General features: G+C 32.2%; 1 protein-coding gene across 6 annotated transcripts in view; it reads left to right on the top strand.

Annotated features, from left to right (window-relative positions):
- The window catches only part of LOC142324100 (uncharacterized), a 363,200-nt gene that overhangs the window by 164,870 nt on the left and 179,310 nt on the right, over nucleotides 1–19,020 (top strand). For all 6 annotated transcript variants that reach the window (XM_075364751.1, XM_075364759.1, XM_075364778.1 and 3 more), the window contains 2 exons: nucleotides 8,896–9,087; nucleotides 12,425–12,574. In XM_075364751.1, the coding sequence (XP_075220866.1) occupies nucleotides 8,896–9,087; nucleotides 12,425–12,574 (342 nt within the window). The remainder of the gene's footprint in view (nucleotides 1–8,895; nucleotides 9,088–12,424; nucleotides 12,575–19,020) is intronic.

A 19,020-nucleotide genomic window follows, 5' to 3' on the forward strand; every position in this document is an offset into this window, starting at 1 on the left:
TGGATAATGGACCCGTAACATTGCATGAAAACTTAAAAAATTCCTAACACTTCAACCAGAAAATCAGAAATTACCAAATGGTTAAAATCGAAGAAAAGCCCATACATCAAAGATATGTTAAAAGGAGATTTTTTAAAAATATCAGTTAAACAAAAATATTTTCATTATCACATAGATGAGATTGCAAAATCAAAAGATTGTTTAGTGTTGTGTCTTCCTCCATACCATTACAGTTTTAACCTGATATAATTAATATGGGCACAAGTCAAATGCTACGTTGGGTGTAATAACATTACATGTAAGTTCACTCATTGTTAGAAGGTATTAATAGAGTAGATGCAGATGTTTGGAAAAATTGTATTCAACATGCAATTAAAGAAAAAAGGATGGGAGGTGTACAGTTTATGTAAACATATTATTGAAGATACTGTGATAGATTTGAGACACTATGACAATAGTTTAAAAAACAGGCAGTTTATTGGGTATTGAAGAAATACATTGATGAAATAATTTTTTCTCATTTACTTGATGAAGTTTCAATGTAGCAGTTATGTACTGTCTAAAAGTATTTATTTTTAGGTAAATCTATCATTTTATCACAATTTTCTAATTTTTGTGTTAAAAGTTATTTTTACTTCATTTTTGTGTTATAAGTAAAGAGAAGTGTTTTTTCTCCGATGAATTTCACTAAATTAAATGAAATTAGAATCATGATACTGTTATGTTTTGGTTTGCTGCACAGTTTTGTGAGACAAGATTTTGTTCATCTTATAACTTCCTGATTTTATTTTTGTGTATAAGTAAATAAAATAGAAGTTCTATTATATTGAACTAATATTTTATTGAAAAAGATTTCTATTTTATTAAATATTTCTTCTAAAAAAGTAATTGGATTATAATTTGTTTTTGTTTTTAAGAATTTACTAACTAATAGCTTGTAAATAAAAAAATTAAACAGATTGGTAGCTTAATATTCTGTAGTGTTTATATTTTGAATTTTTGCACTGTTTGTCTAAAGAAAGAAAGAACTTTTGAAGAAGAGAGAAATCAGGGGTTTCTAGTGTTTAACATGCATTAATTTGCATAACATATTAAGATTGCATTATTTTGTGTAAGTTATTTTAATAAGACTATCTCAGGATACACTAATGTTATAGAAGATCATGTTGTGCATCTGTTGTCATCCAATCAAATTTTAACATAAAATATCTAACTTTCCAAGTTTTAAAAGATTTTCTGATACAAAAAATTATATTGTTAAAAAAACTTGTGATTTTGTTTTTTTTTTTATCATGATGGCTTCTAAAGTAGCCATTGAATATCAAATGTTACATACACATACATTTTAAATATCCCAGCAATTATAATAGAGTATAAACAAGGATTTCAATTTACAAATTTTAAATAATAGGGATTTGCTTCGTTGTATTCTATTTAATGGTTATGTTTCCATCACTTCAAGAAAGAAGTCGTATAAGAAAACTCTCAGCTGTGAGTGATTTCTGCATACATGCAGTAGCTGAAATATAGTAAAAAGATTGGATTTATTTTCTGTAAAGGTTTTTCAGATTTTGTGAATATTTCACTGACATTTAGATTACAAATATCATCACTGAAAAGGTTGTACTGAATTGGTTAAACTACATCTGAAAGACATATGTACATAATTAAAGACTATATTAGTTACTAGACTAAGCCTGTACCCTCATTACACTGATGTATAAGTTAAAAGAAAGATTTATAACTGAAACACAAGTAGGTGAATTTAATTCTATTTTTTATGCATCAAATCAGTTTTCCTCTATAACCCTCAGATTATTAGTTATAATCCTTAAAGTATAACTGAAAAATTTTAACATGTTTTCTTATACCTCATCAAATCATTAGTATACTACAATTCAAATACTCATTTTCTTCATTATATTATTCAGTTAATTTAACATAATATCTAATGCATGCTTCACATAGAGCTCAAGATTTATTTTAGTTTCCAAAGGACAATCAAAATAAAGTTTTTAAGAAGTTACCAATGTTGATGTTGATTTGATTGACTTTTAATGATGCAAATATAAAAAAAAAATGACCTGCAAATATAACATAAATAATTGAAAAATGTTTTATAAGTTTTTTTTTTTATTGATGTTGTAAATTGACAAAAAAAGTTTTAATAAACTAAAATAAAATATAAACTAAATGTATTAAGTCACTTCTGAAACAGTTCATAAAATTCTTTGATTTTGGTGTACAACAAAGTCGTATTATGATGGATTATTCATCCACAGAACAAATGCAGAAATGACTAATGCCTAAAAAGTTCCTTGCGCTGCAAATTTTTAATGTCAGCCTTACTGTTTACCAAATGTTGGGAAAGAAACATCTTTTATTCTTCAAGCACATGAATTAAAATTCATATTGGACATATTACCCTTTTTTGATATAGATTTGTAAGTATAAAATTTCATTTTCTAATGGTTAATGTTGTAATCATTTGTAAATTAAAAGAAATCATGTTTTTTTTTAAAAGAATTGGATTGTTTATATACACTATATAGCTTTTTAATGATTAAATTTATGTTAAAATTTTAGTGGGCAGAAAGATGCACAAAACTATTTTCTTCAATATTTGTGAATGTTAAGGCTATTTAAAGGAACTTAAAAATGAAACATATCAAGTAAAATGGTATTTTGCATATCAAGTAAAATGGTTATTTTGCAAGTTTTAATAAATATGCCGGAACCAGAAGGTCCTTGGTATTATAAACGAATATATGATAAAAGAGTAGATGATTATAGGTTCATCTGGTGGTTGACTTAATTTTAAAAAAAAGTATTGTAAAACATTATAATGTAAGTAATCATCGCTGTGAAGATTCTAAAAATGTTGAGCATCAGGTAACCTTGAAAAATAATTTCTGGTTCAAAATATTCTGGCTTATAATGTAAAATAGTTTCTTTTAAAATGTGTATTATAAAGATAACAAAAAAAATATGAAATTATTTATTAAAAACAAAACTAATAAAATATTTGATTCTTGAAATAAGATTGAAAATGAGAGTTAAAACATAAAGTGGTAGCATATCATTGAGGATTCCATCTTTTAGTTGCTAATTACTGAAAGTAATTAATCTAGCATTCCAACCACTTATGACAAAGAAAACCAACAGTACTGATAATTACTAATGCATTAAACAGTTTTTGTATCTGTAAATGTCTAGTTCTTAGTTCCATCAGTGGTCCTGCCATCATTGTCATATATACTGAAGCTCTTATTATAAGTGATTTCAGAAAGTTGCTGTTCATTTGCTTTAGAATTATGAGGTGCATTTTGTTCTTTCAGCATTTGGTTGGTTGCCCTATAGGTTTGTTGGGCATTGCTCATTAATAAACAAAGATGTCAGTTGTTGACTTGTTATTGAATGTGATTCGTTTCATTTCGTTAATCAGAATCAATAGTTGTGAGAAACATAATGGCTCTTTTGGTAGAGTAACATATTTTTCTCATTAGACATGTCTTTCATAAAGGTGACAACTATACTGATTTAGTGAAGCACAAGTTTTCTGAAAAGTTTCCAAGTACTCCTGTTCCTCGGTGCAATGCAGTTCAAGCTCCTAACAAAAGTTTTCAGGCAACAGGCTCTGTTGAAGATGCTGATTGAAGTGGAATAAACTTAACAAACAAAAGCTGCTTGATATTTTAGATGTTATGGCCAAATGCCCATCAAAGTCAATGCCTAAGTTAGCACAGTAGTGAGCTATCAAGCTTGCTACTGCACATAAAGCTGTAAGAAAAGAACTAAACTTTTCCTCTACTAAGTAATGTGTGTTCAAGAACTGAAACTTACAAATCGGACTAAATTAAAGACTAAATTATTGTCAATGGTTAAAACGTTTTGACCAAAATTCCATAGGTATCCTCAGCATTACATTTTTTACAGATGAAGCATGGTTTCATTTGAGAGTATATATTAATTCACAAAATACACGACTGTGGTCGACAACTAACCTCCATGAATTACCTAAACAATCTACATGAAGTGAAGATTGGAGTCTGGGTTGGTGTGAATAGAACACATATTGTGGGTCCATTCTTTTTTGAAAATACTTAAAATATTGATTGTTATTGTGTTGTTTTAACAAAACTTCATTAGTTAGTTAACAGAAGTGGAAATCAATCGTGGTTGGTTCGAACAAGATGACGTGACCTGTTAGTCACACAGCTAACAGGTCAATGACTTTTTTATGAAATGTCTTTGGTGAACGAATTATTTTGAGGGGTTTGTGGCGTACATGTCTGCCTGATCTCACTCCCCCAGATTACTTTCTATGGGAGGAGGGGCAGTGAAACAAGCAGTGTATTGCAAAGATCATGCACAATTGGCAGAGTAAAACTACAATAATAGCTTACATACGAGACATCCAATATATCAGCTGTTTGAAAAAAACAGCTGTAAATGTTTGAAAACAAATTGAAGAAATGTGTCCAGCGACATTGATATTGGAGGAGGTTATTTTCAACACCTTTTATAAACCATTCCAATTATTGGAATATTCATTTTTATAAAATAATGAAATAAAAATATAAAGTAATAAGAAAGTTTCGTCATTAGACTTCCATGATTCTTGTGCACAGCAACTTTCTGAATGCACTGTACAAGCTTGTAGTTATTTCGTTGATAACATACAATTCCTTATAAACAGATCAATATAAATTCTTTGTGGACTCTAGTTAGGTTTTAACTTAAAAAATAATATTCTGACTGAAAATTGTGGATTAGTACTGTTTAGAGTAATAGGAATGATATTTTGTAAAATTAAATTCTTAACCTGTGCATTAAATTGTTTATTAAACAATCTGTAATAAAAATTAAAATAGAATTTTATTCATGTAAAACTGTTTCAAGCTAGAATTTTGCAAAAAATTCTCAAATTAAATTTAAAAAAAATAGTTTAGGTCTTAACAGCCATCCATTGTATTTTATTGTTTATTAGTCAGATTAAAATTTACTACTTTAATATGTGTGGCAGAGCAGTAGTATTCAGCTTTTCATTAAGGTTCAGATCTCAGTAAGGCATGTGCTAAAAATGTTCCATTTCATATTTCCATGACTAGTTTCAAGCTTATCTGGCAAATTAATCATGAAAACCATAAAAAAAAGTAAAAAAAAAAGGAGGAGATTCTGAATGCAGTACATACTTAATCTTTTCATTTTATTTATGTTCAAGACTACTCTTTCCTGCTATAATGATTACGTTAATTCCTTCTTTATTTTATAGAGGAAGTTACTATCATGATCCCATGGGTTAGTTTTCCAGACAAGAGGAATCTATTAAAAATTTTTTGAAAATAAAAATTTCTTGGAAGATTAGGTTTACATAGAAGGTTTGATATGTTTTAACTTGTTTGTCATGATGTTTAGTTCTATTTTGTACAAGGTATGTTACTAAACACACAATTGCCGATTTAGGAGAATCATTACAATATTGCCTTCAGTTAAGAGCCAGTTGATATGTAGTTTATTTGATAATAATTTGCCTGTTTCTATTGTCTGCTTCTTGATTTTGAGTTTTTAAATTCTGGCAGTTATGGTATCAAGCAGGAATCAGTCAGCATGAATATTTATTAAAGACTTTGTTGATAATAATCTTTATATTTTAAAGTGAGAGATGAGAAAACAGCTTGGGAGTCTCATTTTTATACATGCTAATAAATCAATGAGCAGTGATGTGAAAATTTTGCCTGGCCGTACACTTCATAGATGCTTCTGTATAAATTTAAGCTGATGTTGGTTTCCATTTAGATCATTGTAGTTGATGTTACTTTATAAGCCTAAGCTTATGCTCAGTTGTAGTCTTTAAATTTTGTCTGCATTTTATTTAAATTTTATTAATGGTGCATGCAAGTTTCTTGTCTTCTTCTGTTCTTGCGAAAGGCTTTTTTCTTATATGGGCAGTTTTTTTTTTTTTTTGTTAACCTATATTACAAAAAAAACTTTTATGAAAAAATATGCTCAGAACTTATACTTTCTCAATTCCTTAAATCTTGCCAAAGTCAAAATAAAAGAAATTATTGGTAGTCGGTTGCTTTTTAATTTGTTGCTGATTTCAAAAAGTTGAATTTTAAAGAAAGATTTATACTTTTAATATTTTTGAAATCATTTTTATTGTTTTATGACTGTTTATTTTTTTGATTTATTAATTAATTATTAATAGTCTATATTTAAATTTATGCTACATGATTTTTGTTAATTATTTTAATAAAAGAAATGTTCTTGAATTAAACTTCACCTAGTTTCATTGAGATAAGATTCTAATGCAAAACTATGAATTGTGTTAGATGAAGAACATTACAAAAATTTACTTAATACTCTCAAAATTTGACACAATTTTATTATTTTTTCTCAGTAACTTCAAATTGTTCTTGCAATATTTGTGAATGAGATAGTAGTATTTCATCAGTAGAAATTTTTACAGCTTAAAACATTTCCTTTGGCTAATATATATTTATATTAACCAACTGTGCTAATAAAATTTAATATTAAATGAAGTATAAACTACCAAAACACAGTAAATAGATAAGTTAAACTTACCATAGTAATCCCACAACAATTGACTTTGGCAGGATCCCACATGCCCAGTAGTTATTAAGTTCTATAATTATATTATATATGGTTTGTTAATCTGTCAAAATTGTTTTTAAAAATTTTTAAATTTATCATGGATGAGTTTGCAAATTCTGTTATATTTCAGTACTGGACCGCAGAATTTGTATATTTTCCATAATAAATTTAAAAATTTTCAAAAAAGCAATTTAGACAAATTAACAAACCATAAATAAATATGTTTTAATATAATGTAGAATTTAATAACAACTGAAGATGCGGAATCCTGCGAAAATCGATTCTTGGAATTAATATGGTTAATTTAACTTATCTATTCACTGTGTTTTGATGGTTTATGTTTCATTATTTAATATTAGATATATATATATATATATATGTATATAGTAAGTATCGTTTATAGTGACATCGTATGTTGTGACTAAAAACTTGTCTTTTGGTTGGTTTGGTATGCTGTTGATACATAAATACAGTATGTATATAATTTATAATTACATCAGTTGTAGTGACATATCGCTTATAATGACAGACAGAAGTGACTCGTCAGTAACATAGTTTATCTACATTGTAGTTACAGAAATATTTTGACGGTTAAAATGGGTCATGTTTTCCTTTTTTCATTCTTCATATATACTATAGTTTTTGTTTTTCTTCCTGTACCAGATTACTATAAACTGAAGCAGCCACATTCAGTTATTAATTTTTGCTATGATCATATCATATTGTGCGGGTACAGTATTCTATTTTACCTATCCTGTGTAATTCATTTAATAATGACTTCACAAAAAAAGTTCACAATAGAAGAAAAGGTGCACATTATCTGGCGGTTAGAGAATGGTGAAACTAATAAGCACATTGCCCAAGAATTAGGCGTAGGTCATTCAACAATATCAGTGATTTGGAAGGATCGTGAAAAAATTAAGAAAAATTTTGAAATAAATTCTATGAAATCAAAAAAATTACGGCCTAGTCAAGATAATGATGTAGACCAAGCGCTGTTAAAGTAGTTTAAATACCAGAGAGCTAGTGATATCCCTATTAGCAGCCCTATATTGCAAACTAAGATGAACGATTTTTCTGAAAAATCTGATAAACCACATAAATAACTTCAGCTTGGATACAATGGTTCCATCAGGATCACGATATTGTGTCGGAGATAATAAGCAGCAAGGCTGCAGCAGCTCCAGCTGGTGTGTCAGAAAAATGGCTAGAAACCATTTGGCCAAAATTAAAAGAGGGCTGATCGGATGAAAAAATCTATAATGCTGATGAATCCAGTCTTTTTTTTAACTGACACCAGAAAGAACCCTTTGGTTTAAAGACAAAACGTGTTTGGAGGGGGAAAATTATCAAAAGAAAGACTAACATTTCTAATTGCTACAAATGTAACTGGAACTGACAAAAAGAACTTCTGGTTATAGAGAAAAGTGCTAAATTCCGATGTTTTAAAAATTTGAAATTTGGGATGTTCTTCCATCCCAAGAATGACAGTGTGAATATGATATTTGTAAAAAAAAAGAACTTTAGATTATTGTTTATTCTTTAAAGTCCTTACAATCACTTCCATTCTAAAATCTTCTCTTGGAATCATGTGATTTTTTTTTAAACAAATATTATTTATTTAAATTTTTACATACATGTATTAAATTAATTTATTAAAAAAATGATTGAAATGTGAGTTTTTTGTAGTCAGATTTTTTAACAGTTAACTATCTGCACGTGGCATTTTTATTAAAGGTATATGTTATTTTAGACTTTGAGATGCAATTTAGTGTAACTGATTTGTGAAAGTTACAAAATAATTAAAATTATAAAAATAATAAATTAAGCCTAAAAAGAAACTTTTTTGAATACTAAACAGTGTACTGTAGTAATGATTATGGTGCACTTTGGTGGTTGTGGTTTAATAAATCACACAACTTGGAATGTTCAGCCTTAATCTGTACGACTACACCTTATTTCATGTCATACATGTCATCCTCATCTCATTGGGCCATGTGAAGGGTTGATTATTGTTCATTAGTTGAAGAGATACACATTAGGAATAAATAAATATATATATATATAATATTAACTATATAATTCTGTGTTAACAATTCTAACAGCTTTTGCTGAACTGTAAATATCATGCAATTACTCAATGAATAAAGTAAAATTATTTCTAATTTAATCATTTCAGTTGTGAGATTTTATATTTGTAATAATAAAAACTTAAATTACATTGCTCATTAAAACATGTTTTAAATACTGTTAAAATAACTTAATTTCATACAACAGGTTACTATTGAAGATAAGTTAAGAAACACCATAAAAGTGGAATTTGAAGCAGAATACCAGAAAAAACTTGAAAATATCAGACAAGAAGAAATTGAAAAAGTTCAAACTGAACTAGTTCAGCAGCGTGATAAAATGTTGGAAATTTTTGGTAAAAAAGAAAGATTATTAAGAAAAGAAATGGAAGAAAAACAGGTCAGTTTATTGCTGTAGATGAGTGGTTGATAAAAGTAATATATCCTTAAAATATTATATTTTTTTTGGTATATCTCATTTATATTTTATTGTCCTGCAGCGTAATGAAGTATTTTTTACAGTATTTGTATCGCAGCATAAGAAGTAAACTGAGTTGTATCTATGCATATCCACAAACTTTCATGTGGGATTTTATTATTAAACATGTAACAATATAACATAATTTTTTTTCTTTCAGCGGGAGTAGAAAAAATCTACTGTCAGACGCCCAGCAGGCCGTACTACTGGGTGTGTGAGGTTTCCTGCAAAAAACCCGCTAAACGGGGACTCGCTAAAAAACCTCCCGCAAAAAATAACATGCCCCGGTACCCCCCATGAAGGCATTACCTAGGACGTGCTGCTGTCATCACAGGACACAGTAATGGGCTCTCAGAAGGGCCGGGTAAGCGCTGACAAAGGGGCCTCATCATCGAATGAACGACAACTCGCAGCTGCAGGCGGCTTCGCATACGAGCGGTCCACCAATCTACGCCCCCGACCTCTTGCGACGGATAATTTTGCCCACAAGGCGGGAGATGACGTTCCATGTCCATTCATCTCGTATCATCCTCGGAATGATGTACTCAGTCGTCAAGAGGCCGAACTGAACGTAATCCCTCCGCATGTTCTCTTATCTATGGCAGTGGAACTCCACATGCTCTTACGTCATCCAGATCCCGCTGTATGGGCACAAGCTGTCGTCCGCTCTTCTGCAGCGAAACAAGTACTGCCGGAAGCAGTCATGGCCCGTCGAAAACTGCGTGAGCTCGTCAAACCAGGAGGTTTGTTTCAAGGGTGATCCAAGGGCCCACTTCTAGAATCATTCGTCGAGTCCAAGCGCTCGTCGTAGCGGTGTTCTATCGTGCTTGCCACCTCTCCAGTAGAACATCATATGCAGCCTGCCTGTCTGATCCTGCGTATATTTCATCTAACGCTAGTTCCCAAATAGGTGGCGTCCCAGCCACAAGGAAGGCCGCTTCAGCGGAGACGATCCTGTACGCAGCACAGATCCTCAACGCCATCTGCCTCTGGCGTAGGCACCTATTTCTCGCTGTCTTTAAGGCCTTGCACTACACCGGCACTCCATACAATATGATGGAGGACATGACGTAGAAGTATTTCCTACGCTTAGAGGATCTAGTGCCTGCGACATTGCCAAGTAGTCTGCTCAGATTCCGAAAAGTCTTCTCAGTGTGCAACCTGACGGACATGCACGGAGAAAGAGCACTGTCAGACCAGCCAGATGCCCAGGTATTTTGTTTCAGCGTCTGGAACGATGACATGTCCCTTAACCGTGAAGCGGATCTGTGCGAGACGCCTTCTCCCAGCCAATATCACCTCTTAGCCTTTTGAGGGGCCAGGTACAGATCGTGCTTAGAAAGCCAGGCATCAACCAGGGCGATCGACAGGTTGGCCCATAGCACTAAGTCCGCCTCCGTCTCGGCAGCGAAAATAAGCGCCAAGTCATCAGCGAAGGCGACAGACGAAACCTCTGCAGGGTACTGTAATCTTAGTGCCCCATCGTACACAAGGTTCCACAGGAAAGGGCCAACAGCAAAGCGCTGTGAAACCCCACACCAAACGTCGAAGCTGTCTGCAACCATCTAGCTCGTAGACGACCTTCCTGTCTTGCAGTTACCTATGAATTATACTATTAAGGTATGGCAAGATACCCCTTTCATTGAGTGCTGTAAAAATAGATGTCCAACTCAAAGTGTTAAATGCGTTTTTAACAAACAATACCACAGCAGTGATACTCCTGGAACGCCAAGTACCGTTAGCTTCTCTTTCCGCCAAACATATCACGTAGTCGACTGCGTTAATCGTAGAGCGACCCGGTCGAAACCCTAACTGTCGGTGAATCAATCCGCCTCCAGCATCCAACTCATGTTGTAGTCGCTGCATCAGTAGCGTTTCGAATAACTTTTTAAATTGTTTGCAAGACATAGCAGGCGGTACGCAGGAGTATATCCAGGAACTCCAGACTTCTGGTTGAAAACAAGCCGGAAAAGCTTCCAGTCTGCAGGGATGTAATCATGCGAGAGCATGAAGTTCATTGCACGAACAGCTTCAGGAGTGAGGTTGACAACCTCAACCGGGTTCCCATCCGGTCCCGGGCTTTTGTGCTGCTTCATCCGACACACTGCTGCATGTAGTTCACCTGTGTCACAGAAAGGAAGCAATAAAACAATCCGCAACAATCGTCTGCAGGGTACTGTAATCTTAGTGCCCCATCGTACACAAGGTTCCACAGGAAAGGGCCAACAGCAAAGCGCTGTGAAACCCCACACCAAACGTCGAAGCTGTATATAATAATCGTCCGCAACAATTTCCGTACATGGGGCATCAGCCGACCTTGGGAACAGAGTGGTGACGAGATCCTCAACTTGAGTGGCTTCATCTTGAAGCCATCTCCCCCACACATCTCGGTCAATCTCTTCGCAGAGTGACCTCCAAGAGTGCCTCTTCGCCTGTTTGATGGCAAACTTATAATCATGATGGCCCGACAGATACAACTCATGTGCGAGGTCGCGCTGGGATTGATCATCACGCCTGGTAGCTCTTTGGAAGGCCCGACGTAGATTTAGCTGAGGCGACTTGCGCTGCCGTGTAGCGTCAAAAGAGAAATGACACCTGCCCTCTCGCACTCTTGTGTCGCAGTGACAATATACAATAATATATAAAATGTTACACTATTTAAATTGTAATGATTGCATTAGGTACTAGATTGGGCAAAATAAGTAAATATTTACCCACAGATAAAAAAAAAAACATATACAATATTTGCACAGTAGAATTAACTTCAGCTATCATCTGATAGAAGCTGAATATACATGTAAAGTATACCACAGAATGCAAATTTTTCATCTACTACATAGACATAGACTCAACTAATGAAATTTACAAACACATTAAATTTGGAAAAAAAAAATTACATTAATCAATAAATATAACATTAATTATGCTATTCAACCTTGAACTATAGGGTTCCTGACAAGATTATTACTACTAACCGTGCAATCATTGTTGAAGAAGCTGTATAAATAATTTGGTCAAGTTTATCAGGTGTTCATGTTTGAAATCTTAAACAATTTGAATACTGTAAAGTAATACCATGTTTATATTGCTCCTTTCCAATGCCTTTATCCCACCATAGCCATGCTTAGTAGAAATTAAATAGCTTGTGTACAATGAATATGAACATGTCTATTTGTGTATGTGTAAGTATGATTAAATAAACTAAATTTCTTTAAGTTATTAATTTCTTGCACAGAAACTGTTTACATATTTTTTTTAGGAAAATTTTCTCACTGATCAAGAAAGGATTATGCAAGAGTTTACTGAAAATCAGAACAGTATACTACAAAAGGTGCACCTTCAGCATGAACTTCTGATAAAAGAGATTAAGAAGGCTCATGCAGAAGAATTAGAAAAGGCATATCGTGAGGTTAGATTATTAAATCCTGTTTATGTGCATTTTATATGTTATTATTTTTTATCCATTTATTTGTTTAAGGTATCATTTGCTTTAAATAACAAACTGACACTACAGATTTGTGATTCTGATTAATATAAAAGCATGAGTTTTATTGCTTCATATATTTAAGGCTTATTATTAGAGATATTATTAGGTGAATCAGTGATGGTTCATTTGATCTGAAAGGCAAATAAGAATATAACTTTTAAGTTTGTAAATAGTAAAAGTATAATAATAATGATTCATTATCTTAGTTCTAAGAAGTGTTTAGGTTGAAGACGAAATTTATTACTGCAGGTAAGTCCATATTATAGTGAGTGTCTCCTTGTTATCAGTAAACTATGAGAGATTTTTTTTCTTTAAAGATTGGTAATACAGAGAGACTTATTGACTCAATATTGATATAAATATTTCAGAATAAAATTTATTTTTGTTTAGAATTTAAAATATTTATGAAAACAAGTCAGTGGGCCTGATCGTATTAATCGTCATTTCCTATTCAAATTCTAGTTAGATTTCTTGGGTATAATAAGTAAAATAAAAATCAATGCATCTGTTCATTTACAATTAGTGACATCAGGAAGTGCTTTCAGATGTTAAAATCCTGACAAATTTCTCCCACTTGAGTAAAAAAAAAGACCTGGGGAAGTACATAAATATCACAAAAAAGAATGATTATTTTCAGTTACGCAACTGTTTTAGAGTTTTTGTTGTTGGTTTCTGATTTATTTGAGTAGGGTAAATTCAGAAGTCAGATTTAACATTTTTTATTAATCCTGTTACTGTTCTTTTATTTGGTGTGGTTTTATGCAATTATTTTCTATTGTTTTATATTCCTTAAACATTACTTTTTTGAACTTTTAGTCTTTATAAGTATTGAACATGGGTGTTAAAAGAAATTATCTGTAACTAAATTTGAAGCTAAATTGCAGCATCACAGTGCACCTCCATAATGGCTGATGATCAGCTATGATAAAAAAAATTATTGTAATAAGAAATATTGATTTTTTTAATCTTATTTATTAAAGTTCTGCACTACACTAATAAAATTATTATATTTAATTTATATCATTGCCTGCAAAATATCTGCCCAAATTTGAAGTTTTAATCTTTCTTAATTATTAAGTATATTACATTTTATTTTATTTTTAATGTAATTTAAAGGTGAAAATTTTTATAAATTATATTTACAATATAGAGATTTAAAAAATCTCTTTTGGCACACTGGACGGCGGAGGTATATTTCATCAGTGCTAAGTAAGGGATAAAAAAGATTTTCACCATAAGTTAAGAAAAACATCAAATTTACTTAATACAACAATGGTTGCATGTGAAAAAAAGTTTCATATGTTTAGCATTTGTGAATCCCTATCCTCTTACAATTTCAGTAACGTTTTGGTCATCCCTTGCCGTAAGGGTTGATCGTCAAAAATTGTTTAAAACAATAGTTTTTGGTAATGTTTAGAGCACTAACAGCCACTTTATACCAATTTGATACTGTACCTATTAAGGGAGGTATGACTTTTTTGTCTTTGAAACCCATTTTTCCACCCCTAGGCCAATGGCTGGTGATATCGAAAAACTTTACTTAGATAAGTTTTAGACCCTTATCCAAAGAACAGTAGGAACTTTAAACAGTTCGATAATTTACTTAATGAGAAAGTTACAGCAATTTTTTTTTTTCAAAAAAGCCTCCCATTTCTACCTCCATGGTCCGATTTTGCCATAACCAAACTCGACCTAGAATTTGGTCGAGATTTTATGTATCAATTTGAAAGAGTTTGGTGCAGAATTACGGCAGTTGTCTTGTTTACAAGAAAGTGAAATATATATATTGTTGTCCAATGGCTTCAACAGCACATGGCACTTAATAACTTTGTAGTAGCCCTGAGAAGGGCTGTTGTTGTCACAGATTGGATTCGGCGGCTCATTGTAATTGATAACCTTATGGTAGCCCTGAAAAGAGCTGTTGTCATAGAATGGCTTCGACAGCTCGTAATTTATAACCTTGTGGTAGCCCTGAAAAGAGCCATTTTTTTGTGTTAGCTATAAGAAGAGCTGTTGGGTTTGGAAGCTGGTCTCCAGCGAAGTCGGGGAGCTGCAGCTCGTCCATTGAAATCAGATTGGGCTTCCCCTCAGTGGCAGTGGTGGCCTCCAGAGCCCCGCAGTGTCGGGTTAGCGTCAGTTGTCTTTCGCTGGCACAGCCAAGGCAGTTCTCTCCAAGTGATCCCATGCTAGGCCAGTTCCTGCTGCTGAGTCTGCTGGCCAGGGCGATTGAAGCCTGGTGAGCTGAAGCGGAAAGGTAGCATTTGCATCCAGCAGCTCCCTCGGTGGACCGGCCAGGCCTTCTACTCTGGCAGGGATGTTGCCATCCACCGAGAGGTCCCACTTTGAGGCGGCCAGGGAACTTCTTCCATCTTCTTTTTGGTCTTCTCCAGGTTGTGGTCGACAATGAATTAAAAATTTACTCTTGTGCGCATACTTTTATTGGAGCCTGAGAGTGGTGGGGCCACAGCACCGCTATGGTGGAAGAACTGCATGGTTATCTGCATGGCAGGAGTGATGCTTGTACTAGTGCATACATGTACTGTGCTCCAGCTGACATCTGAGCTGCTATCATGTTTGTCCACCGATATTAATTTAGGCATATATGTGGTAACAATATATATCTACATATAAACTTTTGAACTGACGATTGTTTTGGGGTCTGAGGAATGTGAAACACGAAGGTATTTCAAAATTTTCTGGAAGTTGAATCATGGTACCCATTACAATAGGTAGCTTTCTTATGAAGTCTACCTAAAACAGGTAGTGATGATAAACATTAGATTATTTCTGCTGTAATTTTATTAAAATATTTATTTATTAAAATATTGTAAATATATATGTTTGGATGAAGGTGAATCTTTTCTGCAAGTGATTTATTCACAATTACTGATATGTATGTTGGGAATTTGTCTTGTACATAAACCAAACAGTCTGTATGTAAAATCATTTTTGTCATGAGAAAATATATTTAAAAATAGATGTGTATGAATAAAAACAGGTGGTGGAGCAATTACCAATGACTGCTTCAGACCTGCAGAGTAGATGACTGCTATGTAATAGCAATCATTGTTTTTGCATTATCAGCCAAGAGTTGAATTTTTTCTAAACACCTGTTCAGTGTTTTAGAGAAGCAAACTGTATCTTTATGTCCAGACTCATACGTATAACATTTAAGATAAAACTTAAATTTAAAATAATATTTATCTCTGAACACCCATGAGCTTGCCAAACTTAGATTTCAGTACTAACAAAATAAGCAATTATTTTGTAAAAATATGGTAGTACCTCCTAATATAAAACTGTCTCTACACAAGAATACTATTTTAGAAATGTAAATGCACTATTTTTAGAAATGAACATAGTCATAGTGGAAAAAAACACTTAAGACTATCTTCAACAAGTACGGGGATTATCTTTTTTTCAAGGTCCGATCGGTCACAAAATTAAAACCACAGTGAAAATAAAAACTTTTTTATTTGTAACAAGTACTTACATAGTTGCACTATTTCTCTACATTGTTGCCCCTGCGATTTAGACATTTGTCTTAGCGTAGTACCAACTTTCCAATATCCTCGTCATAGAACGGAGCCGCCTGTGTTTTCAGCCATGTTTCTATGCACATAGTTTGCGGTACTAAAGTCTCTGACTCACAATGGTGTAGAGAGCTGACCTTGAAATTTCAGTAAACAAATCACTCAATACAGAAATTGTGAACCGACGATTTTCTCGAATTGCCTCATCCACCCGCTCAACAAGATCATCGGTTGACACTCGCTTCCTTCCCTGACCGCCTGCATCATTAACATCTGTACGTCCTGCTTTAAAGTTCCTGCACCATTGTCGCACTTTGCTGTCACTCATTGAAGTTTCACCGTACACATTATTTATTCGTCGATGAATTTCAGCTCCATTACACCCCTCAGCCTGAAGAAATCAAATTACCGCACGCACTTCACACATTATTACGTGCTAGCTGCGTATTCAGAACTAAATGAAGTGACGCGGCGTGATTAAAGGCCATACTAGGGACGCTGCGCAACACATTTACGCAAAGGTTCATCCAATTTTTGCACGGGTTTTTATTTCGCAATCGATCGGACCTTGAAAAAATAACCCTCGTAGAATTTCTTTATGCTGTTTATTCTTTTAAATATTTCAGATTTGTCTTCCCTCTTACTATTATTATTTATTTATTAACCATTCCACTATATAAATTTGTTCACATTAAAATGGATTATTTTAAATTTATTTGCCTCTAAAAAATTTCATTTAACATTAATAACGTTACTTGTTGCCTTAGACTAGGATAAAGTTTTTTGATAAACCAGGGAATCGTAATTAGCATAATTATTTTTCGAGTGTAGAATCCATACTTTTTCTTAGTTAAGATCATTTTTAAATGATTTATTTAACTTTTTGTAATCTTTAGAAACAGCAGAAACCCATTTTCTACAAGATAAGGTCAAAATTAATTAACTTTTTGCGAAGATGGTAATCTTTCTTTCATTGTTAAAAAAAGATAAATTGACTTTATTAAGTTATTAAAAATCAAAACAACTAATTTTTGCTTCCACTTACTACAAAACTGCAAGCTTTTTTTTTAACCAGAAATGTCCATGTATCTGTTGTCTAAAATAAGACTACAATAATAAGGGCCTATCAGTTTCACATGCCAATCTACATAAAATTCTGTTTATTGTATTAATTTTATCATTTCAGAAAGATTCATCACATTAAAAGGAATAGTAAGTGTTTGTGTATTAGTAATTAAAGCTAATTCTTTAATTAACATCATCACTTTGAAACTATTTCATTGCATTGCAGTTGTGTATATGGTTTTTGAGTCAATATTCTTTATCCCTGCCATTATGAAACTTCATCACAAAAATTTCTCATCATTGAAATTAGATTTTGCCCAAAATAAAAGGATCATCAGAGCTACAATTAACCATAACTTGACAATCATTTAGTAGTTGGGCTTCCAAAAATTATGAAGTTTTTTTACTCAGAGTGCCTGAAACAAAGTTTTTTCTTCATCATATACACTTTTTTATGTGTACCAATGCTATTCTTTTTTGGGAAATTATTTTGTTTTATTAATTTATTTATTTCCCTAGAGTCAATATTATCCACAATTCAACATTTTATATATATTTTCCACCTATATTCCTGAATTTGTATTTGTTGATGTGCCTACATATTCAGGTAAATGTTAAAAGATTCAGGTAACACATAATTTATTATGTTTTCTTAGAATAAACAACAAGGTTGTTTTAGATCAATTAAAAATGTTTCACAAAGACCAAATAAATAGGATAACACTTTGAAATTGTTAAACTGTTCACTTGCAAAAGTAATGGAAATTTTTCTTGCCAAGAACCATTTTAAGTTATTAGCACCTCTTTCAGTAGAGTTACCAGGTTGTTAAATATATGACTAAAATCGACTTGTTCAATAATTTTAATTTTTGTTAAGAAATATTTATTATTCAATATCATTAAAATATTATGAAAATGGTGCTTAGTTACAAAAAAGCTCCTTTGATTAGTATACATACAAGTATTTTTAAAATTTTAGAAAATCATGTTACCTTTTCATTGTGGTTCCTGTGTGTGTTACACTATGGTGCTTTGCAATGTGAGGATACCATCTACATTAAGCCCCTTAAGAATAACTTTCAAAAAAAAAATTATTTTTATCATCAACCTTGAAAATAATTTTAAAACTTATGTTATAAACTACATTCTTTTAATGTGCGCCCTTTAATGTGAACAAACACCATTTTATCCTTGTACTGAATAATTTATTTTCATTACAAATATAAATTCTTGATTCCTTGTACTGCGATAACTTACTTTGGTCCTCTGTTCTGCACAAGTATGTTTACTTTTGATGTAATGATATATTGCCCATAGAAAAAATTATAAGTAAATTAAATCATGAAAGCATCACCGAAAAAGGAGCTTGTAACAAAGTATTCAATTAAAACTTAGGATATTAAATAAACAAAATCCTATGATTTATTTCTATGATCAAAATATATTTTTTAATCAAATTTAAACACAATTTATTTGTATGAAAGATGAACTAAGTGTTCAAAAATATTATCTATGTGTAGTACTTGTTTAGTTTTCACAGAAATTAATTCACTTAATATATTCACGTTAACGCATTTCATCGGACTAGAAACTTATACCATTATTTATCCGGTCTGTACTTGTGGTCGAATTTGATTCTTTTTTTTTAAGTTGCTATACGCATAAAATAAACGTGTACGGAATAAAAATTACCGTACGTTCTTGCGTTCCAAAAGTCTTCTGTTGTTTAACTGATTAAAAGATACATTTTTTTTTATGCTGACAGTTATT

The sequence above is a fragment of the Lycorma delicatula genome, chromosome 1 (genome assembly GCF_047948215.1).
Source record: "Lycorma delicatula isolate Av1 chromosome 1, ASM4794821v1, whole genome shotgun sequence".
NCBI classification, from domain to species: domain Eukaryota; kingdom Metazoa; phylum Arthropoda; class Insecta; order Hemiptera; family Fulgoridae; genus Lycorma; species Lycorma delicatula.